Below are 25,857 nucleotides of genomic sequence, written 5' to 3' on the forward strand. Positions count from 1 at the left end.
ATTTCAAAATATATACCTCTCCACAGACAAATAACTAACAACAGTTAGTTAACTCATTTGTTTAGCTCATAGTGCTAATGAGGGTAGGGTTATGAGTTTCAGTTCCCAGAACAATTATCCAGAAACCCCTATCCAGCTCGATGACTTCCAAATGGGATACAAAAAGGAAGAAAAGAAAAATATACTTGCTCATATTGAAAAATACTGTAACAAGAATAACCTAAAGACACACAAATTACCAACAGTTTGGACATTCTATTCTTTAATACTCTACCCATAGGTGTATAAACTAGTACTTTTTGAGAAGCAATTTAGCAATTTTAAAAAATTTTTACAAATGTAACAAAATTTTCAACTTGCATATTCTGTACTACAAAACTATTTGCACAAGAATGCAAAGATATATAAACAAAGATGTTCAATGCAGTATTATTTTTACTGGTAAGCTGGAAATAGCCTAAACATTCATCAAAAGCGGTGAGTAACTATGTTCTGATTTAGAAAAATGTCTCCTATATAATTGGTTAAAAGATAAGTTGCACAAGAATGTAATATTATTTCATTTATATAAAATATATTTTGGTATAAACATGGAGAACATCTGAATGCATACCTAACAAGTTTAACTGTAGTTGCCTTTTGGAAAGGGGAATTAATGAAGTTTTTTAAAAATACTGTGTGCTTCTTTTAATGATGTACTGTTTTTTTTCATAATTAGAAACACCCATCTTTTTGGAAGTTTTTACACATGGTTGCTAACTTCTTAGCTTCTTTTCCACAGTGTATAAATTATGGTACACAGAATCAAAGGGAAGCTGTTTAATTGACAGTAGGAACAATTAGTTGAAAATTAACGTTTCCAGTTTTGCATTTTGTCATTATTTGCAAGCAAAGATTGGCCAAAATAAGGGAAGAGCACTGTAACTGTTAATACCTTTTTACAAAATGACCATCCAGTGATGTATGCCTTAGTTTTGGAAACTATAATCTATTAGAATGGCATTAATTCTGTATTTGTCTACTTAGGGTAAACAATGTAATGATAACTGTGATATTACACATTCTGTGATTAAAATTCTATTTCAAATATTCTTTTTTCAGTTTTAGCCAACAAAAAAATGACCATTACTTTTCTGTTTTAAATTTTTTTGCTTTTGTTTTGTTTCTTAATGTAGAGGAGCTCAGGGTGAGGGGAAGGTGAAGAAACTTTATCAAAGTTAGTTGGATGTGGTGGGCACATGCCTGCGCTAGCTCTTCAGGAAGCTCAATAGGAGGATTGCTTTGAGCCCAGTGGTTTGAGACCAGCCTGGGCAACAGAGAGACCCATCCTCTAAAAAAAAAAAAAAAAAAATCAAATATTAATGAAATAAGGCTAAAAAGTGACAATTATGACTAGAAATATTCATTTTAAACTGATGTATTGTTTCAGTCAGTATATCTTTTTTAAAATTATGGCTAAAAAACCATAAAATTGACTATCTTAACAATTTTTAGGTGTACAGTTTAGTAGTGTTAAGAATATTCACATTGTTATAAAATCTGTCATTTGAATGGATTGGTTTTCAGTCAACTGCTTTGTAATCTGTTTGCCTATATCACTACGTACAGCAAGACTTTTAACTTCCCATAATATGGACACACAAAACAACAAGCTTCATACCAGCTATACAATGCTGTTTAGTGTTTACTTCATAAACCTTAAAAGAATCATAAAATAAAATTTAGTTTTATAGTAGTATTTTCTCTAATTCTTTTTACAAATCAGAATTTTGAGGGAATATATAAAGTTGTCAACAAGCTAAACCAACGAGTCACTGTGCAAATTAATGAAAATTAAAGGGATTCTTTCTGAAAATTTTGCTAAGGGATCTAGATTTTAATGTCGTTAATCTCATCAACACAGGACTTTCGGAAAATCTCTTTGCCAGTTTCTTTCAGTCCCCAACCTTTTTGGCACCAGGGGCTGGTTTCATGGAAGACAATTTTTCCACAGACCAAGGGTCTGGGGAAGGTGGTGCAGAGCTCAGGCAGTGATTCTCGGCCCCTTTCCTAATAGGCCAAGGACTGGTACTGGGCCAAGGTCTGGGGATTGGGGACCATAGAGGGTCATGCCAACTGGCACCATATAATACAAAGAGAACCTGCTTCATTAGGCATAAGGGTGAGTCGGTAGGGTTAGGATGTATCTAAAGAATAAAAGGTTTGCTTTTTTATATCTTTATAAAATTAAATTTTATAAGGTATATTGAATAATACAGAATCAGGAATTTTAGAGCAAAGTGATTTTAAAAATCAGGTAATCCAGTCATTGTCATATACTTTTACATGGCATATGTATGCATAAAAACTTTTGGTCATCTCTCCTCATAAATACATTTTTTACTACTGCTAATTCATATATTAAATATCATGATTGTTAACTTTTTAATGTTTTTTACACAATAAAAAATTGTGAATACTCAATTTTAATACTTTATGCCCCAGCAAATCACCTATGCACCCCTGAAGGTCCCTGACTTAATTCTACACTCTTGCTTGAGGTAACTCAGCAAATAACTGATAGAGGTAGTATTATGGCCCAAGTCTCTCAGATTGGTTCTATGTTTTTCTACTTTTTTATCACTTTTATTGCTGTAGAAAGGGATAATTTCCTTCATGAAATACTTTGCAGAGAAAGTCACTGTGTCTGATGATTGATACCTATTAAATGTTTGTTAAATGACTGAGCAGCATCACCAAGAATGCAATTTCCCCTCCAAATAATTAAGCCTTCGCTTTTGTTCAAGTACTTCATGGTTCTTGGGATTGGAAACTGCTAAGTTGCCTTGCTTTAAAACATCCTTGAGCATGTGATTAAAATCAAAGGGACTAAAAAGCACCTCATCCATGTTTAACCCATTACTACCAACATATGCGTAACCAGGCCTTTCCCTCTTATTAAATTGTTCTCTGATGTCACCAGAGAATAGCTTTGGCTGAGAGTGGGTAAGCAACACAATTTCTAGGAGATTGTCTTTTGCTAGAGTAAATTGTATCCCTGGTACAATATCTCTAAAGGTAAGATTTTCTGGGACACAGGAGTATTCTTGTACGTAAGTCCTGATCATCAGTAGCCCTGGGTTTCCCCAGACAATTTTAACTCAGATTACATTCTAGCTTTTTTACGAAGCTGAGAAAGTCTAGCTAGTCCCCATCAGGAGCTTACCCTCCTTCTTTCTACCTCCTTCTTTACCCTTCAATCAATTAAGCACCCAAACATTCAGATACTAAATGTAAGCTACCATTTCCCCAAATCCAGAGTCCTATTGGAATACATTTATGGAGTTGAGGAGAGAGGTATGGGTAATTGCTACAATGTATATAACATCATTCCTCCTCTTCTCCCTGGGTTTCCCGCAACTAACAAGAATAGGCCTTTACTGTTCCCTGCAATAGCCCCACATTTCACCCCAAGTGCAGCTTTTGTATTCTTCTCTCATTCCTCTCCAGTTGGCTTCATTGAAGCCTGCTGTATCAAGGCCTGCTGTGTGCACTCATCAAAGTAGGCCTATCAAAGAATGATTGCCTCACTTTCTGATCTGTCTTCCTGGGGATAATTATGAATCATCACCTTCTGTACTCTCCTTTTTTTGGGGGGGGGGGCCACAGGGAGCGGGGGGAAAGAGTCTTGCAAGTGCCTTGGCACCAGCCTAATGCACAGCAACCTGAAACTCCTGGGCTCAGGCGATCCTCCTGCCCCAGCCTCCCAAGTAGCTGGGACTACAGGCATGTGCCACCATGCCCTGCTAGTTTTTCTATTTTTAGTAGAGACAGGATCTCGCTCTTGCTCAGGCTAGTCTCAAACTCCTGACCTCAAGGGATCTTCCTGCCTCAGCCTCCCAGAGTGCTAGGATTACAAGCATGAGCCACCATGCCTGGCCCTTCTCTAAAGCTTATTTACCCCTTATTGATAACTCCTCCAAGGCTGGAACTATGTTATCTTCATCCCTGAGTTCTCACTTGAAGTTAGAACAAATTCTTTGAACTAACATTTACTAAGGATTTTTATTCAGATTAACTGTTGTATTGAATACATTAATATTCAAGTTTAGGCCGGGCGCCGTGGCTTACGCCTGTAATCCTAGCACTCTGGGAGGCTGAGGGGGGCGGATCGTTTGAGCTCAGGAGTTTGAGACCAGCCTGAGCAAGAGCAAGACCCCGTCTCTACTAACAAAACAAAAAAATAGAAAGAAATTATCTGGACAACTAAAAATATATAGAAAAAATTAGCCGGGCGTGGTGGCACATGCCTATAGTCCCAGCTACTCAGGAGGCTGAGGCAGAAGGATTGCTTGAGTCGGGGAACTTGAGGTTGCTGTGAGCTAGGCTGACGCCATGGCGCTCTAGCCCCAGCAGCAGAGTGACACTGTGTCTCAAATAAAAAAAAAAAAAAAAAATTCAAGCTTGCCCATATCCTTTCTTCTTAGGCCCACTCCCTTAGGTTTCTTCATCCCCTTTCCTTCCTTCCTGACCCTTAAGGACAGTCCTTATATAAATGGAATTAACTATTTACTGAGATACTAGGTTATATTCTCATTTATTGAATCTTATCTAAAAAATATGAATTTAAAAACATGTAATATTCTTATTCTTATTTAAGAATTAATACTTGGGCCTGGCATGGTGGCTCACATCTGTAATCCCAGCACTTTGGGAAGCCAAAGCAGGAGGATCACTTGAGGTCAGGAGTTCAAGACCAGCCTGGGCAACATAGTGAGACCTTGTCTCTACAAAACAAATTTTTTAAAATATTAATAGCTGGACTTGGTGGCACACCTGTAGTCCTAGCTACTTGGGAGGCTGAGGCAAGAGGATTGCTTGAGCCCAGGAGTTCGAGGTTGCAGTGAGCTGTAACTGTGCTACTGCACTCCAGCCTAGGTGGCAGAAAGAGATCCTATCTCTAAAAAAAAAGAAATCTCCAAAAAAAAAAAAAAAGAATTAATACTTGGAGAAATGAAAACTTCTATTTTAAAAAAGTAATAATAATCTCAAAAGGTTCCTAAAACCTTTTAAAATATTAACAATTAATTATTATATTTTGTTTTATGTAAGCTTTGTTAAGAGAGAATCCTAAGAAAGACCAGGAAGAAATTTTCTTTTTCATAAAATTGTGGCTGCACATCTACATTGTCCTTGGATATGTGGAAGTCCTGCTGAGCTAAATTGTATGTTTCTTTCATTTGGTAAAGATTTTTGCTATTTTTTCCTTTGCAAGTAGACTTTTAAGTTCTTTATTCTCATATTTCAAAGTTCACATTGTTCTTTTGAGTAAAATACAGAACCACAGCAGGGAGATGACAAATGTCCAATTTGCTGAAATATTATCAGTATGATTTAATTTTCTTAGGTTTTGCTTTGCTTTTTATTAAATGAAATAGATTATATGTTTAAATACCAAATGACAATTTTATTTACTACTATAAGATTTAATTGTGTATGAGCCTTTGTCTAACCACAAATGAAAATCATTTTGTTTTATGTTTAGTGTATTATAACACCATATTCATTTATTCAAGGTAAACAGATGCTTATTTAAATCATGTGACAGATAAGAAAAATAGCTATGATTTGAAAGGGTCATTATTTGATGAACCTCACTATTTTTATGCTGTCTAGTTCATATATATTTTCCAATGGGGTCATATAGTGTTAAGATTTTTTAAAAATGATAACCATAAACTTTTGCCTTTTTTTATCTTGTGCCAGTCTTGGGTTAAGAAGGAGTTAGGGCATTCCTAGAGATCAGTATACCACAAATAGTTCCAGGAGATTGTCACCCAGCCCTAGTGTTCTAAAATACTCTAGTGTAGGAGGAAGACATCATAAATTGGAGTCCTCATACAAATATTACCAAAGATACTATAGAAATTGGAGTTAGAGATAGACTAAATTAGAGTAGATGATTTCACATCAGGTGGGCCAAAGGAATCTTCACTGGAAGGCTCAAAGACGTGTTCTCTGAAATATCTGTGATATTAACAATTATATGTATGGACTCCCTGCAAACTGGAATGATTGCAGATAATGGGGAAAGTCAAGCATAATACTCAATTTTTAATGGAAAAGGGAGGAACTGAGGGATCACACTCTATTTATCTGCTTCTTTGAAAGACTATGGTATTAATCTTTGAAAAACAACAATCTCCCTCCCTGTAAAAACCCTCTACAATTTATAGGTCCAAAGAGGATAGCCAAGTATCCATCATCCAACATGGGTTTGTAAATAGCAATAATGATAAATAAATTTATTTACATCTTAAACAAATAAATAGCAAAAAGAAGTATAATAGTAAGTTTGATTGGATATATGATCATTGCTGATGCTATGCAAAATTGTGATTTAGAGAAAATTCAATTATCTGCTCCAGGCTTTGTTTAACATATTCAGATTACTCATACAATTGCACTTGCCACATACATACAATTCCAAGTTCTGATTCATTCACTTGACATTGTATAATAAACTATGTACTACTATTACTTTCATATAACCAGGTTACTAAAGAATCTGAACTTGTGCTTTATTTATCTCTAGTCACTGTTTCCTGTGTAGAATCTATCCTTTTCCCCAGGCAGATTCCGTAGTTTTTTGGTCTTTAAAGTTATTTAAAATCTAGCCAGGTTAGACTTCAAACTCCCTAGCCAGGGAGTTTAAAACTTTGGAGTTTTAAAACTTCCCCCATTGCTGGCCAGACTTATAGCCATAAGGACCTGAAATGGGGAATGGAGCATGGTCAATTTTTTACTCATCCTCCCTCTCCAAGCCCGTTAAGATTGGGTTTGGTGGTGATAGTGGAATGTCTGGTTCTAGTATATTTTTTCCTCTTTCCTTTTTAAGGCTACTCCTCCGGTATTGGGGGCTAGAAGGAGGAATAGAGAAGAAATGAATCTTGCTGCTTAATACTCTGTTTTGGTCATCTCTGCTTCTCCAGCTGACACTGGCCGTCGATGTTCTTTCTGCCTCTCACATAGCACACATTCTTAATTATTTCAGTGAACCTAAAGGTCCTCTGCACTGTACCAGTTCCCTTACAAGGAAACTCCTGTTCCTTGTTGCTGTGGTTTCCTTAGTCAGTAGGCCTCTCTTTTGGGTGGAACACTGCAAAGGCATTTCAAGCCCCAGTATCTTCCTGGTGTCACCTGACCTGTAAGAAATTCATGTATCATCCCTTATATGGCAATCAATGTCACAGACCCAAGGGCCACACATAGTCCTATCCACTATCATATCATCACAGGATGATGAAATTTAAAATGTTAGCCAATACCAATGCTCTTCGTATGAAGTGGGGATGGAGTGGGGATGGAGAATAATATAAACGTAGCTGCTATTGAACCCTACTTCTGTGGGTGGCCACGAGGCCTAAGTTGACAATCATAACTTTCTTTTTCCACGTCTCATTCTACATCCCCTCATCCCTGTAAGCATCTTGACTAGGTCTAATTATCTAGTGCAGTGCCCCACACCTTAATTCCCAAATGATCTGAGTCCACTGTGGACTTATCTTTGTCAGGTTGGCCGTCTCTATTTAGTTGCCTCAGTTGGGATTCAGACATCCTTGCCTTATTGGATGGTAGCAACCCAGTTTTCCCTTGATGATCTGGATTAATCACCAAATGGCTATAGATAGTGACCCCTTTTTGCCTTTAATTTTGCAGCTGGAGGAGCCAAAAATGGCCAGGGGGCAGTTTCAGTTTCCAATTCATCTGAACCATGATGCTCTTTCTTGGTGGAAGCATTTCTCCCTTGGACACCAGGGCCTCAAAATCCATGAGCCCAGTCCGAGTGGGGTGTGGGTCATGCCTGTAATCCTAGCACTCTGGGAGGCCGAGGATCACTTGAGGTCAGCAGTTTGAGACCCTGTCTCTACTAAAAATAGAAAAAATTAGCCAGGCATGGTGGTACATGCCAGTAGTCCCAGCTACTCAGGAGGCTGAGGCAGAAGAATCACTTGAGCCCAGGAGTTTGAGGTTGCTGTGAGTTGGGCTGATGCCACGGCACTCTAGCCCAGCACACACACACAAAAAAAATCATGAGCCCAAGGTTGTGGGGAAGGGAGGCAAAAATGTCTTCAGTGGATTATTTAGTGAGACAGTGAAAGAGACCACTTTTACCTCCTCCTCTTGGTTCATGTATCTGTGCATTCTGACTACAACAGATCCTCTTTTTATCTCCAATGTTCTGGTGTTTCAAAATGTACTTTGGTAGGAAACCTTTTTTTATTCATTGTTCTGGATACACAGAGGGCATTTTGAAACTGAAAACTCAACTTTTAGGTATGAAAAATTCTGTTATTTCTTTTATAATTTCTTTTCTATCATTTTAAATCTCTATTTTCTCTGGAATTCCTAGAAGTCAATTATTGGGCGCCCAGGTTAGTTATTTATATTAAAATCTTTTTCCTCCCTTTCTTGGTGTATTGCTCTATTTTCTGGGAGATTTTAAAATTTTGGAGTTTTAAAACTTCCCCCATTGCTGGCCAGTCTGGTAGCCATAGGGACCTAAAATGGGGAATGGAACATGGTCTATTTTCTACTCATTCTACCTCTCCACAAAAATGTTTCACAACATTTTTATTATAATCTTTTCATAACTTCTTTATTACCATTTACTACTTTTATAACCTTGGGCAAGCTGCTTAATCTTCTAGTTTCAGTTTCCTTATCTTTGAAATGGAGATAATAACATGAAATAACTCTACTTCAAATTTGTTTGAGGATAGAGTCTTAGAAAGTGCTTGGGACATGTCTGATACATAGTAGTACTCAGTAAATATTAGCTAATATTGGTTATTCACCAGTATCTTGTGAATTTGGTTAGTTTAAGTGATCTTTGAGCCGTTTACAGGATGATTTCTGACCTATAGAACTGATAACCAGGTCCTGGGCCTTGGTGACTTTCCCACGTCAGGCTGTTTTTGGATGCCCTAACAGCTGTCCTTCAGAATCATGCCTCTCTATCTCACCATGCTCTTCAAACGCAACAATTTTTACAGTCCCTTCTCCAATTATATATATATATATATATTTTTTTTTTTTTTAGAAATCTTTGTTCTTAAAAAGAAAAGTGATGTGTGGGGGGGGTGGGGATGATTAATGAAGATGGTCTGTCCCAGAAGTGTGTATTTATTCTTTTATCAAACATTTTTATTGACCATTGCTATATGCCTGGCCCTGTGCTAGTTGCTAGGGATCCAGAAATTTTTGTTGTATCTTTTTCTTTAATTCTTATATTGAGCATCTACCATGCTCTAGAGTCTATGTGAGTTTACAGTCTATTGTAGTATTTTTAAACTATAGGTCAAGACCCACTAAAGGATCACAGTATCAATTTAACATGTTGAAACCAAAATTAGAAAAAAAAATAGGATAGTACAGAATAATAAATACCATAGTGTGTTGCATGTAGTAATGTTTAATATTGCTCTGTGAAATTTTTATTTTGGTGTCGACTGGGGTTGTGAAAAAGAATGTGTTTTTTACTATATAGGTCTGAGTTAATAAAGTTTGAAAGCTACCAGTAGAAAAGATAATAAGCAAAGAGGTAATTGCAACACAGTGTGATAAATACTATACAGAGGGTATAATGACTACTCAGAGTGGGTCTACCATAGATGTGGGAATGGTGGTGGGGTAGGGATTGTTTTATGGAGGAGTAGATTCTTAAGCTGTATCTCAAAGGATAGGCCATTGGAGTAGATGTGGAGTAAGATATTCCTAGCAAAGGAAATAGCACAAAATCTCAAAATCCTCATGACTGAAGGAGTAAGTATAGGGGTACTAAGATATAAGTAAGAGGAAAGGGCCAAATCAGGAAGCTCCCACCTTTCACCATACAGAGGAGTTTGAATTTTATATAGAAGTCGGTAGAAAGCCAGCAAAGGATGGGGAAGTGATGAAATTCAGTTTCTGTTTTAGATCAAACACCTGATAGCACTGTGGAGAATGGATTTGAGAGTAGTGACAGGAGCAGAAAGTAGAGAACTGGAGGCTGGGAAAGCAATTAGGAGCCATATGAAGGCCATTAGAACCAAGGGAAGAGATTTAGAAAGCACTGAGGGAATGGAAAACACAGGATGGCTATTTGGGGAAGGAAGAGTCTGATCCCCAGTTTTCTGACTTGAGCAACAAAAACAATGGTGATGGCCTTCAGTTAAGAAATACAAGGGGTCTAATGGCTAATGGTAGAGTAACCAGCTAGGAATGATCAGTGAACGTTTAATTAATACCTGCACAGCTAATGTCAGGCATTGAGATAAGCATCAGGACTGAGGCGGGGGGGGGGGGGGGGGTGTGTGGATGAAGGAGGAAGAAAACAATAATAAGATATACTCTGGAAGGAGCACAGAGAAATGTCCAATTCAAGAAGTACTGAATTACTGTTTCCATGAAAACTTCTGTGTACCACCCACCTTGAATTGATTTTTTTCTTTGTTTAAGCCTCTACTGCATAAATTCACCACACAATTAAGCATCGCAGTATATGCATTGTTACTTAATGGTTTTAGATGATGTTCCCTTCATATTTCCTGCTTACAGATATCAATAATAGGAAGGCACATAGTGTGTCTCAGAGATGGGTTAGAATTCATAGCCATATAGAAATCTTTTTTTTTTCTTTTTTTGAGGGAGGGTCTTGCTCTGTCACCCAGGCTATAGTGTAGTGGCATCATCATAGCTCACTGCAACCTCCAACTCCTGGATTCAAGTGATCTTCTTGCCTCAGCCTCCTAAGTAGCTGGTACCACAGGTGCATGCCACTGCACCTGGCTAATTTTTTTTTATTTTTATGTAGAGATGGGGGGTCTCACTATTGCCCAGGCTGATTTCAAACTCCTGGCCTCAAGTGATCCTCCCGCCTCAGCCTTCCAAAGTGTAGGATTACAGGCATGAGCCACTGTGCCCAGCCCCATAGCCATGCAGAATTCTATATGGTAGAATAAATGCCCCTTTTTCCCTGCAAGGTTCTCTAATATGCTTAAGAAAAGAAGGATTTGTTTCATCTACTGAGCAGTAGCTTCTCTGTAATCCATGCCCCTCATTACCACTCAGTTACATTTTGGGTCACACTTAGCTGCTATTCCCTGTGTAAAACTCTGAGCCTACTGTCTTGGATGAAATGATGTTGCTGCTACCATCACATGGATCTCAGTGAAGGGGTTGGCACTTCACTGAGGAAGGTTATACTTCCCATTACTATGACCTAATTTTCTTCCATGCCATCAACACAAAATTTGTTCACAGATAATGTTTTATTGAAGGGTTGGGGATAATTAGAGGAATTATAACTGCTGACTCCCTATTCTATTCCCCATCCTCATCCCAAACTATCCAGGCAAGTTCATCCACCTAAGGTGATAGAAAAGCAGAGTAACAGGAGAGTGAGCAAATAATGACTGTTTCTGGGGCTTCTTTTCTAGCAGTGATAGTGAGGCATAACACAGGCAAGACTGTAGATACGTTACTCCTGTTGCCCACAGTGGTTTGACTAGACTCAGTATTACCCAGCAACTTCCTCAAAAATTCAGTATATAGTTAATTCTTTTTATATATGTGTTGTATTCTTATCCTTTGTGGCATCTTTTGCAGCACAATGACCTTATGCCATGGGGAATTTAATAGACCTTTTGTGCCCCAACTCTTAATTTCTATTTATTTCATTTTCATGCCGTTTTCCTTATCATATTGTCATTATCTTAAGGTGGTATCCTATTATCAGGGCAACTGAGAATGGAATATACAGAGTACAACTTTGACAGAGACCTTTAATTCTTTTTGGTCAAGTTTCTTCCACATTCTTAGCTTCCTTCCTCTTCTCATTAAACGAATGAGAAGCAGTGTAGACATAGCTCACTGCATCCTTGAACTTCTGGGCTCAAGCAATCTTCCTGCCTCAGCTTCCTGAGTAGCTGGAATTGCAGACGTGCACCACCATGCATGGCTAATTTTTTTCATTTTTTTTTTAAAGAGATGGGGTCTTGCATTGTTGCCCAGGCTGGTCTTGAACTCCTGACTTCAAGTGATCCTCCCACCTCAGCCTACCAGGTAGCTGGGATTATAGGCATGAGCCACCACGTATAGCTTAGTCCTTTGTCATGTATACTTTTTGCTAACATTTTCTCCCATGGCTTGCCTATTCATTTCTTAATGCCATCTTTAGATGAACATAAATTTTTAAAACCTAATTTATCAGTTTCTTAATTTATTTTCATAGCCTTTTATGTCCTAAGAAACATTTACCTACCTCCAAATCACAAAGATATTATTAAAAAAAAATTTTTTTTTAGAGACAGGGTCTCACTATGTTGCCCAGGCTGGAGTGCAGTGGCTATTCATAGGTGCAATCATAGCAGTACTACAGCCTCAAACTCCTGGCCTCAAGTGATCCTCCCACCTCATCCTAGTTGGGAATACAGGCACACACCAGCATGGACAGCCACAAAGATGTTCTTTTATATTTTCTACTAAAAGCTTTGTTTATAAAGCTGAGGGTAGCCTTATAATTTCAGCTTTTGTATTTAGGTCTATGATTCACCTCAAATTAATTTTAGTGTAGGGTATAAAGTAGGGGTAGAGGTTCATTTGTTTCTCCACACTGATATCTACTTATTCTAACATCATTTGGTAAAAAGACTCTTTGCCCTCATTGAATTGATTTGGCACCTTGTTAGAAATCAAATAACTTTATAATTTTGGATCTATTTCTGAGCTCTCTATTCTGTTCCACTGATCTATTTATCAATTCTTGTGCCAGCCAGTAATACACTGTATTGATTTCTTTAGTTTTATAGTAAATCTTGAAGTCAGGTAGTCTAAGTCCTCCAACTTTGTTCCTTTTCAAATTTGCTTTGGTTATTCTGGGACCTTTGCTTTTCTCCCATATAATTTTTAAAATGACACTTTCTTCTTTACTTTGGATCAGGTCCAAAGCATTCTTCCCCACTGACCTCTAAGTGGAAGGGAAACAAAAACCATCCAAATAAATCCCCAGGGGTAGCCTAGGGATGGGTGGCTGAGGGATGGGTGGCAGGATGTTTGTTCTCCCAGTTATATATTGTTGATTGGAATGAGAATATGTGGCAAACCAAGAGGTTTTTTTGTTTGTTTGTTTTTTGAGACAGAATCTTACTCTGTTGCCCTGAGTAGAGTGCAGTGGCATCATCATAGCTCACTGTGCCCAAACAATCCTCTTGCCTCAGCCTCCCCAGTAGGTAGGACTACAGAAACACGCCACCATGCCTGGCTAATTTTTATATATTTTTTTTCTGTAGAGACGGCGGGGGGGTGGGGGGGTCTCACTCTTGCTCAGGCTGGTCTTGAACTCCTAAACTCAAGCAATCCTCCCATCTCGGCCTCCCAGCATGCTAGGATTACAGGTGTGAGCCACAAAGCCCAGTCAAACTAGGATTACAGGTGTGAGCCACAAAGCCCAGCCAAACTAAAGGGACTTTACCCCATCATTACCTAAAACTGCTTTGGCCTTTGGCCTATGACAAAAGGTTTTAGCATCATTCTTTTCACTTTCTTCATTAAAAATTAATAGTAGTAGTTGCCACAGTACTCCATACTTTGGGAATCCTGCTATTTATTTCTCTTGTATTTCCTGTAACTACAACAGTGAGTTTTGTACAAACACGAGGCACTCAATAAATGTTTATTAACTAAAATTTGGCTCATTCCGAATCATGAAATTAAAGTGTTTGAAGAGAAGAATTAAAGTTCATCTAGTTCAAGCCTCCATCTGATCATATGGTTTCCTACTAAATACCAGCTTGTACATGATTAGTTTAGAGACAGGGCACTCACAGCTGTATGTGTAGGGCAGCCCATTCCATGAATTCTTTCAAGACCCATTGAAAAGAAAACTGGCTGTTACTGCTTCCCCAAGGGATTAAAGAAGGCTGTTATCCAAAAATAAGATTACCATCATCTCCATTGCATAATTTACAGGACTTAGAGTCCGACTGTGAGGAAGACAGTTTAGGAAAAGACATAATTGCAGGAGTACAACTATTTCATCTAATTTTTGATACCCCTCTCTTTCTTCTCCACCAAAATGAGAATTTATTTCAATATGAGTAAATGTTCATATGGGGCATATAATACTTATGTGGTATAGAAAAGCCCTAAAGTGTGTCATTTATCTAGTGTCTAACTATAAGTGGCTTGGGTTGAAATAATACTTTCTGATTTATTGCTTTCCAAGTCAGCCTACCAAGTAGAATTTAATTTGCTCAAAGTTGAACACCTTTCACTTCATATTTCTCCCCATCCCACCCCTGCCACTTCTCCATATAGACCTTCAGCAAGGAAGGAGTTAAAAGTGCAACTTATAAAATTTATGTTTTACAATGTTTCAGTAAAATATAAAGAACCATTTTATGATTCTAGGAATAGGCCAAAACCAATATACACTTAAAAAATCCAGATGTTCAAATAGCCTGTCTGTGTGTGTGTGTATGTGTGTGTGTGTGTGTTAAGGTGAGATCATGCTATTAATTTCAATTATTTTAAGCAAGCTTCTACTTGATGGGGGATATAAAATAAATTCAGCTTATTCCTCATCACAGTGATGGTATATATACCTTTAACCTAGGAAGAGCTCTACCCCTGATTTAGTTAGTGATATTCTAATACTGTACGAACTGGTTGGACCCCACCTCAATTTACTTCTTGCAAGATGACATTCATAGTACCTGTGTGGGATTTGGAAGCAGGAACAAAAATGTATTTATGTCAGTAAAATAATAAGAGGAGGCTAGAAGATACACAGAAATGGTATACTATTAAAATGGAAAAATGATCACAGATTATGGCAGAATAGGATCATTGGGAAATGCCCCATTTAAATAATTAGATTTTAGCTTATTAGGGCACTAAGCATTAGGTTAATTCTAACTTTCATCCACAAAGTATCAGGGTGGTTTCAAATTATTTTAATGCAAGTTGCCTAAGAATTAGAGATTGTTCCTGTGTGTTTATTTAGCAAGCTAACATTTTGGTTTTGCATCTGGGGGTAATATATTACTTTAACGGGCAACAACTTCACAGCAGATTTAAATTCCAGCTCACTCAAGCCACATACTGAATCTTTTATGAAACTAACTCTAAAAAGTGTCTATTTATTAATGACATCTGTTTTTTAGGGTCAACAATGAAAATACAATACAATTGTAACTAGTCTTATAGCCTTTCACTTCCAACTTTGCTTTCTGAAATGTCATTCTTTCTAGGCTGTCTTAATTATCAAGTTTTCAACTTAAAGTTGTTCCACAGTTTAAAACTTAAAATTTTTCTTTACAAATATCATTCATGACTTAAAAAAAGAGTTTTAAATTACTATATTGATGTGTAATAAAAATGTGGAAAGTTTTGAATTGTTTTCACCACCTTTTTCCAAATATATTGAGTCTTATTTGAAAGGTTTTCTTTTGATATTTCATTAGCTAAGTTTTCCATCAACCCTGATTATCTACAGTTAAGGCAAAAATAAGTTTTAATGTGCTAAAATTTCTGCTAATACTATTAAACTATTAGCCAATTATTACAACAGAATGATAGATTGCAAAGTTTTTCATGGCAGGAACTCTAGCATACATGCTTTTGTATTCTTTGGTATACTTAGTGCATGTTCTACAGTACATACTTTTTTTTTTAAAGAGACAGGGTCTCACTCTGTCACCCAGGCTGGAGTGCAGTGGTGCAATCATAGCTCACTGCAGCCTCTAACCCCTGGGCTCAAATGAAGCAATCCTCCTGCCTCATCCTCCCAAGTAGCTAGGACTGCAGGTGTCCACCACCACATTGGTTATTTTTTTTATTTTTTGTAGAAACAGAATCTCGGTATATTATCCAGGCTGGTTTCAAACTCCTGGCCTCATGGCATCCTCTCATGTCAGGCTCCCGAGGAGATGGGATTATAGGCGCAAACCACCATGCTCAGCCCTAGTGTACATATTTTTAACACATTAGGGCATTTACCTTAGGGCCTGTATTACAATACAACATTTTATTACTGATTATTATGTTTGTATAGATGAAAAATCTAGCAAAATTGACATATATGTAGAGTAACTGAGCTCTTCTATCTTCTTCATATGGCAACCTTATTTAATTTAAAATTATCTCATCATCTCCATTGCAACTAGATTGGCCCAGTGAAACCCTTGAACTTGTTCAGAGCTTTTTTTTTTTTTTTTTGAGACAGAGTCTTACTCTGTTGCCTGGGCTAGAGTGCCATGATGTCAGCCTAGCTCACAGCAACCTCAAACTCCTGGGCTTAAGCGATCCTACTGCCTTAGCCTCCCAAGTAGCTGGGACTACAGGCATGCGCCACCATGCCCAGCTAATTTTTTCTATATATATTTTCAGTTGTCCATATAATTTCTTTCTATTTTTAGTAGAGACGGGGTTTCACTCTTGCTCAGGCTGGTCTTGAACTCCTGAGCTCAAGCGATCCACCCGCCTCGGCCTCCCAGAGTGCTAGGATTATAGGCGAGAGCCACCACACCCGGCCTCAGAGCTATTTTTTAATCAAGAAAATTTCCAAGGTGACCAAGAAGTTCATGAGGGACCCCATCCGGATTCTTGTCAAAAAGGAAGAGTTAACCCTGGAGGGTATCCGACAATTCTACATCAATGTGGAACGAGAGGAGTGGAAGCTGGACACGCTGTGTGACTTGTATGAAACCCTGACCATCACCCAGGCAGTCATCTTCATCAACACCCGAAGGAAGGTCGATTGGCTCACTGAGAAGATGCATGCCCGAGATTTCACTGTTTCTGCCATGCATGGAGATATGGACCAAAAAGAACGAGATGTGATCATGAGGGAGTTCCGTTCTGGCTCTAGCCGAGTATTGATTACCACTGACCTGCTGGCCAGAGGCATTGATGTGCAGCAGGTTTCTTTAGTCATCAACTATGACCTTCCTACCAACAGGGAAAACTACATTCACAGAATTGGTCATGGTGGACGATTTGGCCGTAAGGGTGTGGCTATTAACATGGTGACAGAAGAAGACAAGAGGACTCTTCGAGACATCGAGACCTTCTACAACACCTCCATTGAGGAGATGCCCCTCAATGTTGCTGACCTCATCTGAGAGGGGCTGTCCTGCTACCTAGCCCCAGCCAGGGTTCAATCTTGGGGGGCTGAGGAGCAGCAGGAGCGGGGAGGGAAGGGAGCCAAGGGATGGACATCTTGTCATTTTTTTTTCTTTGAATAAATGTCACTTTTTGAGGCAAAAGAAGGAACCATGAACATTTTAGACACCCTTTTCTTTGGGGTAGGCTCTTGCCCCAGGCGCCGTCTCTGCTCCCAAAAAACACTAATCCGTTTCCCTAACCTAGTCAACCTCCAGATCCCAGAGGCTCTTCCCGCCCCAGCCAAATTCCTTTGAAAATTACTCAAGGGGCTATATATGTCACTCAACCTCATTTGCTGGAACAAATCTGGAGGCAAAACCCCTGAAACCCCCAAGTGAGGTGCAGGGGATTGTCCCCAGGTGGGGGGAGCAGGGGAGAGAAAATAGTAGCCATTTTTACATTGTTTTGTATAGTATTTATTGATTCAGGAAACAAACACAAAATTCTGAATAAAATGACTTGGAAACTGAAAAAAAAAAAAAAAAAGAAAAGAAAATTTCCATTGTGGCCTGGCACCTATACCTACAAATTATTTTGATAGGCTCTGTTTAAATGTAATGTTGTCTTCCTCCTTAGGAGTAGCCAGTTCAACCCTAAGTTTTCACTCCAACAATAGGGATTTAGTCAACAACAATGTGTTTCTATAGGAAATACTCTCTTCATTTTAAATAAATGTCTTCCTTTCCCTTAAGTACTTTTATTCAAACTGAGGGACTTGGGGCTACTAAATAGAGATCCTTCCCTTGTAAAGTAACATAAAATAAACATGTCGGGATTCCCACTTAGGGAAACTTCACACTATAAGAAATAACAGAGTATCAGGGACATAAAGTGCTAGACAAAATAGTACATTGTTTAGAACACCTTGAATAGACTGAAGAAAGAGAACAGACTGAAGAAAGAGGTATAATAGTGGTGGACAGTTAAAGCAACTGTAGCAGAAAAACTCATCTTGGGAGTACTAATAATGTAGCGCTTCTTTAACCACAATTTCCAGTTGCCACTCCTCTTTCCTCATTTCTATTAACTTGGATACTTAACACAAATATGTTTAGTGAGACTGGCTGGCGAAATGGGAAGCCTCATGTGAGATTCAACATTGGAAATGTAAAAGAAGGTGGAGAGGGATTAGAGAGCTAAGTGAGATTAAGATAAATCTTGGAGTTGTTGGACTTTTTTTTCTTATAAGGAGCATGCTTAGTTTAAAAAGAAAAAAGTAAAAGTGTGGTTGGGGTTGTAGGAAACATTGGCCATCTGTAATCATCTAGAGGGTAGGGAATACACGTTATTTGTCTTTGCATTCTTTACAAGTAGGACTGTGGCATATAACGGATGCCCAATAAATGCCCGAGTGAATTAATATGCGGTCTAATACAGTCATAATGGCAGGACTCAGTGTTAGAGACATACTTTTGGTTCAAGGTAGAGCTATACGACTTTTTAGGTAGGGCCAGAAATCGAATGGAGAATTACTTTCTGTTCGTGTAAGGGGAAGGGCTAGGATTCACTGCCAGCCCTATCGAGGACAAATGGAAGGTTTTCCGTATGTATTCGTACCCTACCTTATTGCACAAAGGACTTGGGTGATTAGGAAAATGGAATGGGTCTACTAATAAACCTTTATAATAGTACACAAAGCAAAATTTTTTAAGTGTATTCGTCCCGTGCCAATTTAGGGGAATATTTCTCAAGTTATGTTTCCGTTGGTTTTCCCCAGTGGCTCCCAGTCTGAGCGGTTCCCAGTCTTTTTTTGTCAGTACTTGCCATTAGTTGTCATGAATTCATTGCTGTTATTAATGGGACTTGCTCTTTGATTCTTCGAAATTTTGCTCAATATAGGCCCCAAGTGTTCCTTTAAGCCTCAGGGAAAACGGCTTTGGCTGGTCCGTACCCAAAGCCACACCCACTAAGAGGCCTTAGGAAACCTGGGGCTTTTCTGGCGGCGACTCAGCTGTGGCAACCACGCGGCGCGCCGGAATCCCGCGGCTCGCACTGCAGTCTCCCCCGTGGGAGGCGCGGCCTGCGGGCCCGGGGCCGGCTCCCTTGCTGGCCGGGGCGCGGGGCCGGCTCCGCGCGCGGCACGCCCCGAGTTCATTTGCATAGGGACGCGCGCGGCGCCGGCGAGCGGGAGGGCGGGCGCGGCCGGGGAGGCGGCGCGCGCGCGCCCTGACAGCTCGGCCCTGCTCGCTCACTCGCTCGTCCCCGGCTTCCGAGCACAGCATGGCGGTCAAGGTGACTCCAACTCTCTGCTGCTGCTTTTATTGCATAAGAGACATTCTGAGGGCCCTGCCTGCAGCCCCTCTACCTCTTCCCATTTTCTTCTTTGCCTAGTTCTTAGCTGGCGCGTCCTGGGGCTCCAGCTAGCGGGTGGGAGAGCTGTGTGGGGCTAGGACCGGAGGAAGAGGATGCCTGGCTGGGGGAGGGGAGGGAGGAGGGATTATGAGTTGGAGGGGCTTGTGAGGACCACTGCTGGGAGAAGGAGGAGTAGTGTCCCGCCTTAGGTGCATGGAATTGTGAGTTCGGAGTTGGAAGGCATCGGAAAGGGTGTGGGAGGAAGTGGCAAGTAAAGCCGGGGGTACCTAGGGCATCAGTGAATCGCGGTGGGGGAGGGGGTGAGTATTGAGTAATTTGGGGCCTCAATAGGGCTGGGGGCAATGGTTGGCATTTGCGTTGCAGGTTGCAGGATGTCGAAAGTATTTGCATTTGTGGCAGCTCTCATATTTTAGGTTGGATAGGGAGAGGGATGCGGAGATAATTACATGCTTAGAATTGCTTTCCATCGGGAAGAAAGACTGCTAGGCCAAGTGATTAATCTGGGTATTTTAACTTTCCTGTTGCTCCACTCTTGCTGGCCTCTTCATTTGAAGGTGGGTGGTTGCTACTATGTTGCTAGTAGGTGTGGAGTAAAGTAGAAGATTGGTCCTTCTCACCTGTTTCCATTCCAGAAGAAGCACTGTTCGGTAGATTTACCATAGTTTGGGCTATTCACACCTGTTTTTCCACCCTCTAGTCACAGATCTCCAATTTGACAGTTGTTATCAGCAATTAGGGCTTTTTGTTTGTTTTTAACTAAATGCCCTTATAAAAGATAAGAGCATTGATTGTTAGTGTTACTCTAAAGAGATTGTGTGGTCTCTAGTGAAGCATTAACTTGGCTTTTTTTTTTTTTAACAGGTGCAGACAACCAAGCGAGGTGATCCTCAGGAGTTAAGAAACATATTTCTACAGGTAAATTGGCTTATGTAGTGTGCTTTTTATTGGAAAAAACAAAAAAGTATGAATGAGTCTTTCATCCTTTTCAGGCCTTAACTTTGAGGAATGTTCTATTTTCGTGCATTCTTACAAACATGACTGGACAATGTAACTTATAATTCCTTTATTAAGGTTTGGTTAAAGGTTTTCTTTTTATTAAGGATTGGTAAAAGGTTTTCCTCAAATTGCTGTTTTTTCATTATGTAACTTAAGATGTATAAAAGAAGACTAAAAAGAATTTCTAGCTTTAAGCACTGAGATGAAGATAAAATTTCAAAATATATTGGTGTTCTTGGATAACTGATAAGGGTGGTGGCCCAAATTCTTCCTTGAAAGTTGCATGTTTTTAAAGTTTTCCTACTTATGAGCAATCCTTCATGTAATTTGTTACAGACATAAGAATATTACAGCTATTCTTAATCTGTGTGTATCTTCTTCCCCTCTGCTTATTTAAATTGTATCCGTAGGCCTTTGGGGGTTTTGTTACAAAATGTTACCCTCTAAGATTCTTGCAATGATTCACCTTAACTTCTCCTAAGCTTTTAGAATCAGTGACTTGACTGTCATGACATGGGAAAAAAAAAGGTTGGCTTAGTTTTTTGTTTTGCTTTCTTTTCTTAAATTTCAAAAGTTCCCTATGCAGGAAGTTATACTTAAGAAGTAGATGTAAAGGGAGACAAGCTAAGGTGTTTCACTAAATATTGTGTTTTTCTCTGAAATCTTTTGAGAACTTTCTTTCTGGACCTAGGTTCTTAAGAACACACTTTGACCTTGGGCAGGTCCCTGCTGAGTATCATTTTCCTCTGTAAAATGAGAGGTGATCTCCAAAGTTCCTTCCAATTCCAAAAGTCTATGATTCTATATTAGGAACAGGTTCTAGCATATGCTGATGAGCCTGGAATAGATGACATTTTTATCTGAGACATGTGGTTTGCTTAAGCTATTGTTGGAGAGGAGGCTTCATAGATATATGTAGTTTGTGAAAATAGGAATCTTAAATTTTATAAAATCTGATGAAGGAAGACTCTTTTCCAGAACAGAACAATTGTAACAGAAATGCTATAGTTTATGGCTTTGAACCTTTATTCCTCACAAGCATTCTTGAGAATAGCCAGAAATATGTCAATATTAATCACACCATATGATTATACTCGATTGTTTTGTGAGAAGTTCATGTGATACAGTTAATTTAATTTTCTGGACTAAGTAGGCTTGGAAGAAATCAGTTCAAATGCTGCAGTGAAAAGAGCACTGGCCTAGGTATCAGGAGCCCTGGGTTCAATTCCAAGCCCTGCATCTATTTGGCTATTGTACCATTAGGCTAATTGTCTATCCTTCCTGGGTTTCATCTTCTCATGTGGGACTCAATGGGACATAAGGGAATGGGAATTGAGGTCTTTCCAGTTTTAAAAATTCCATGGGAAAAGAACCCTGTGATTCTATATGGATTTGTTTTTTGGTGTTTTGGGATGGTGAGGGTGGCGTGGTGGGGGTGGAGGTACAAGGAAAGAGGTGAGGACTGTGCCTAGCTCTTTGACAACTTGTAAATCTTAGCTTTTCATTTAATGTTTTGCATATTATCATTATCTTTTTATACATTATTTTGATGATGTCATTATTTTATTTTTATACTGAAAATTTTTGGAATCCATAACTGCTTGTTTAGCACTGAGTATAAAGCATTGACCCAGGTGTTATTGATAGATAAGAAGGAAATAAAACATAAATACTTACCTTCAGAATGACATAAAGCCACTAGCTGGTTGGATTAATTTGGGCACAGTTACCAAGTAACATATTAGATCTTTATTCCTGGCTTGAATACTTCAAACTATAGTTACTTACAGCTATAGTGTACTGTTTAGAAACAGTTTTATTAGAGATGCATATGGTTTACTGATATTTTAGATATAATAGAAAAAATGCTAACTATGCATTTCTTTAGCATTTAACGTATATACCCAACATATATTTACTAAGGACTGTTTGCAGTGTGCCTTGCACTTGTATTTAGTTCAGCAGTAGACACCAAGTTGAATAATCCAAATGGAGAATTGAGCCAAGACTTGAATGATGATGGGCATGTGATTGGACTAGCTCCACCCTGAGGCCCATTCCATCTCTAATAATCTGTGATTGAGGAAGTCAAAAATAGTGACAGCAAATGCATAGTCTGTGGTAGAGCAATCAGTTTGGCTTCCTAGATCATAGTGGCCATGTAATAATGATAATGGCTAAAATGCATTGATCATTTAGAGTGTGCTGGACATTGGCCTAGTGCTTTATGGATATTATACTAATTTTCATAACCTTATGAGATAGGTCTGGTATCCCTGTTATATAGGTGAGGTCGAATGATTTGGTTAATGTCACTTAGTTCAAAAGTGGTAGAGACTGGATTCACATTAAACTCCAGAACCCATAATCTTAACCCTTACACTGTCCTGCTTGTAGGATCTCAAAACAGAGTGATTTTTGAAAGACAGAGGTATGTCTGTGGCTAATGGCAGCTGCCTTTTGTTAAAGAAAAAAAAATCTGGTTACTTAGATGTTGAAATAAAAAGTGCCTTTATACTGTAACTGTCTAGAACAGTTGGCTAAGGAGTTTGGATTTGAAACAGTAGGGAGCCACTGTGGGTTTTTGAGTGGGCAAATTGAAGTGGTGAATTTTGGTAGCTCTTTGTATATGTGGGATAAAGTATGAAGAGATCGGAAGTAGGTTAGGTGATCAGCTAAGAGGCTACTAAAATAGGACTTGCGGGAGATCATGACCTGGAGTGGCTGATGGCTGGGAAAACGGAAAGAAAGGACAATATCAGGGACTTTATAAGGGAATAATCTGTTGAATTTGGTATTAAATATGGAAGTAGATTAACAAGTGAACCTGGCATTTTTAGGGTAGATGTTAATTGATAAGGCATCTATTTTGGGAATTTGTGGGGGGAGGGAGGTAGTTTGGTTGCTAAACAAATGTATTCCATTAAGTTAAAGTCAGGTTTGGATAGATATAAATTCATATAGGTGGGAGATGAAGCTTTTGGTTAAGGGGATTAAATATAAATGAAAACAGAAGATAAGGGATTGCTTAATAAGTCATATCCACAACTGAAGTGGGAAGGAAGAGGCAAATAAGAGAGAATGGGAATTTAAATTAGAAGTTTCACAAAAAAGGTATAGTCAAAAGTTATATAGATTATTCTGTTACTTGTGTGATTTGGTTTGGGGAGGATTTTGGGGTCATTTGAATTTAGGATCATTTGAGCTATTTAAAGACTACAGAGAGAAGATTTAAATTTTGGAATACAGTCAAAAGCTCTTCTTTGTAAAATATAGATCTGTGACATTAGCTGTTTAAATTCACAAATAGTCAATATGGCTTAAATGTCATTTGTTTTGTAAAACAACAAAACATTCCTATTTGAAAGTACAGGTATATCTATGTTTAGTGCAGTTATTTGAGAATTCATGTGAGAGTTCATGAGAAGGACTTTGTAAGAGTAAAGCATTATTATTTTGAGTACGGGGAAATTGGTTCATTTTTTTCTCTGCTCTTCATTGTTTCTCAAATTGAGAATGAGCTATGTTTTTTTTCATTTGTTAAAAAAAATAACTATATTTACTAAGATTTTGCTTTGTCCCATCCCCTACCCCCAAAATTGTATCACAACAAATGAATTTTTATGTGTTAGACTGTGCTATAATTTTACAACCAGTTGTCAAGCTAAGATTTTACTGTTGCTACCCTTACAACTGTCTTTTCTTGATTTATTCCTTTCTTCTTTTAACCTCTCTCACCCACACACTATCATTGACCCAATTTAGCTGCATCAGAACTATACAGTAGCAAAAGGAGACAATAGAAGCAATGAAGGAGGGAGGTGAGGTGGGGACAACAGGAATGTCATAGGCTATTTGTTGTAAGTCTGACAAATTTCAAAATGAAAAGTTAGTCTTGTCTCTGCTTGGTGGCAAAGTAGATTTATCAAAAACTTTTAAGTGAACGATTTTTTAATATCTCTTTAAAATTTTTTTTAGTTGATAGGCTTTCCGTTCATTTGCTGATATATTTTATGATAAAAGGAACATATGTTGAGACTGTACAACTATATATGCCCGACCCAAAATTTACTGAAAAGTAGATCTCAAATATTATTTTGATCTTGTTCTTTTTTCATTATCACCCATGTAATAATGAAGATCATATCCCATACAAAATTATGAAAATGCATTTTTTTCTGTCTTGTTCATTTTACATTAGAGAATAAGTAGAAGAAGATGCTGCTAATGTAAAACAAAGAGTAATTTTTCCTTAGGGACTTTTTGATAATAAATTTTTAAATGAAAGGAATGTCCTTTTATTCAATAAACATTTGTTCGCATAGTATGTAGTTATTTACTTATTTTTGGCAGTAGGCTGGGCTGAGAAGGGAATGAAGCAGGGCTTTTAGCAGGAGACCCTTTGTTGGAGTACACATTAGGGCTGTGCTTTTAAAAGTACGGGATGTGTATCATAACAATAGAGTTACAATAAGATTATCAAGTATGAAAGGGTGATAACATCTACTGAGGCCAAATGTGGAGAAAAAGAGTGCTGTGATACTGTATCTGTGGAAACAAAGACTCTTTGGAAAGCAATTTGGTAATGCTTTAAAGTCAAAAGAAAATGCCATTTGAACAAACAATCCTGCTTTTAGGATATTTATCCCAGGAAATAAAAATACTCATAAGAATATTTATATGTACAAGGCTGTTAATTGCAGCAGTCATTTTTTCCTCAAAAAAAAATGCTATCAAAGGGGAAGGGTAGAAAAATTACAGAATAACTATACCATGAAAAATTATGCAAATACTAAAAAGAATGAGTTAGGCCTATATCAGCTGATTTAGAGGGATTTTAGAGGGATTAAGAAAAGGATGTAAAGTGTATGATTTCTGGTTTGTAAAACAAAGTCACTTCATATATGTTGTATGTGTGCTTATACATATATATGTTTGTGATTTAACGAGCATTGAGAAAGTATGAAAGGATAGATACTAGGTTAACTTGGTTGGGAGAAGAATAAAGAGGAAAATAAAAATAAAGTCTCAAAGTGTATGTATTGAGCTTAGAGCAAGTGAGTAATTTAAAAACTAAGAACATAGCAATTCAGAACCTGAAGCTAAAAGAGGACTCCCCAGTATAAACTGGGTTGAATAAACCCAATATAGGACACACAGAAGAGCATCTATAGTTTTATTAGCTATGCTGATTAAAGGTTTTCACCAGTTCTTCAGAATGTGGGAATTGAAAATGATAACCTTTATTTTTAGTTTAGAAAGTATTTACCATAAACTATACAGAGTTTTCATTTTTAAAAAAAGTGTTAGCATTAAGGGCAGACTAGCACCATAGTGAGACTTCATCCTTGAATCACTCAG

At 38.3% G+C, this 25,857-nt stretch overlaps 2 protein-coding genes across 3 annotated transcripts in view; both read left to right on the plus strand.

Moving 5' to 3' along the window:
* Positions 1–25,857, plus strand: part of SLC25A12 (solute carrier family 25 member 12) — a 106,201-nt gene that overhangs the window by 1,962 nt on the left and 78,382 nt on the right. Inside the window, exons 1-2 of one of the 2 annotated variants that reach the window (XM_045559543.1) lie at positions 19,325–19,419; positions 20,362–20,415. In XM_045559543.1, the coding sequence (XP_045415499.1) occupies positions 19,408–19,419; positions 20,362–20,415 (66 nt within the window). In that variant the 5' untranslated portion in view covers positions 19,325–19,407. Of the gene's footprint in view, positions 1–19,324; positions 19,420–20,361; positions 20,416–25,857 lie in introns of those variants that run through there. The other variant, XM_045559544.1, reaches the window with a different exon arrangement.
* On the plus strand, positions 16,590–17,291 carry LOC123643794 (eukaryotic initiation factor 4A-I-like). Its single transcript, XM_045559545.1, has one exon. The coding sequence runs from the start codon at positions 16,605–16,607 to the stop codon at positions 17,142–17,144; it is 540 nt and encodes a 179-aa protein (XP_045415501.1). The 5' UTR covers positions 16,590–16,604; the 3' UTR covers positions 17,145–17,291.

The sequence above is a fragment of the Lemur catta genome, chromosome 8, assembly GCF_020740605.2.
Source record: "Lemur catta isolate mLemCat1 chromosome 8, mLemCat1.pri, whole genome shotgun sequence".
Taxonomy (NCBI): domain Eukaryota; kingdom Metazoa; phylum Chordata; class Mammalia; order Primates; family Lemuridae; genus Lemur; species Lemur catta.

Coding starts and splice junctions, on each gene's coding strand:
- LOC123643794 (XM_045559545.1), top strand. CDS start 16,605: ATGAGGGACCCCATCCGGATTCTTGTCAAAAAGGAAGAGTTAACCCTG.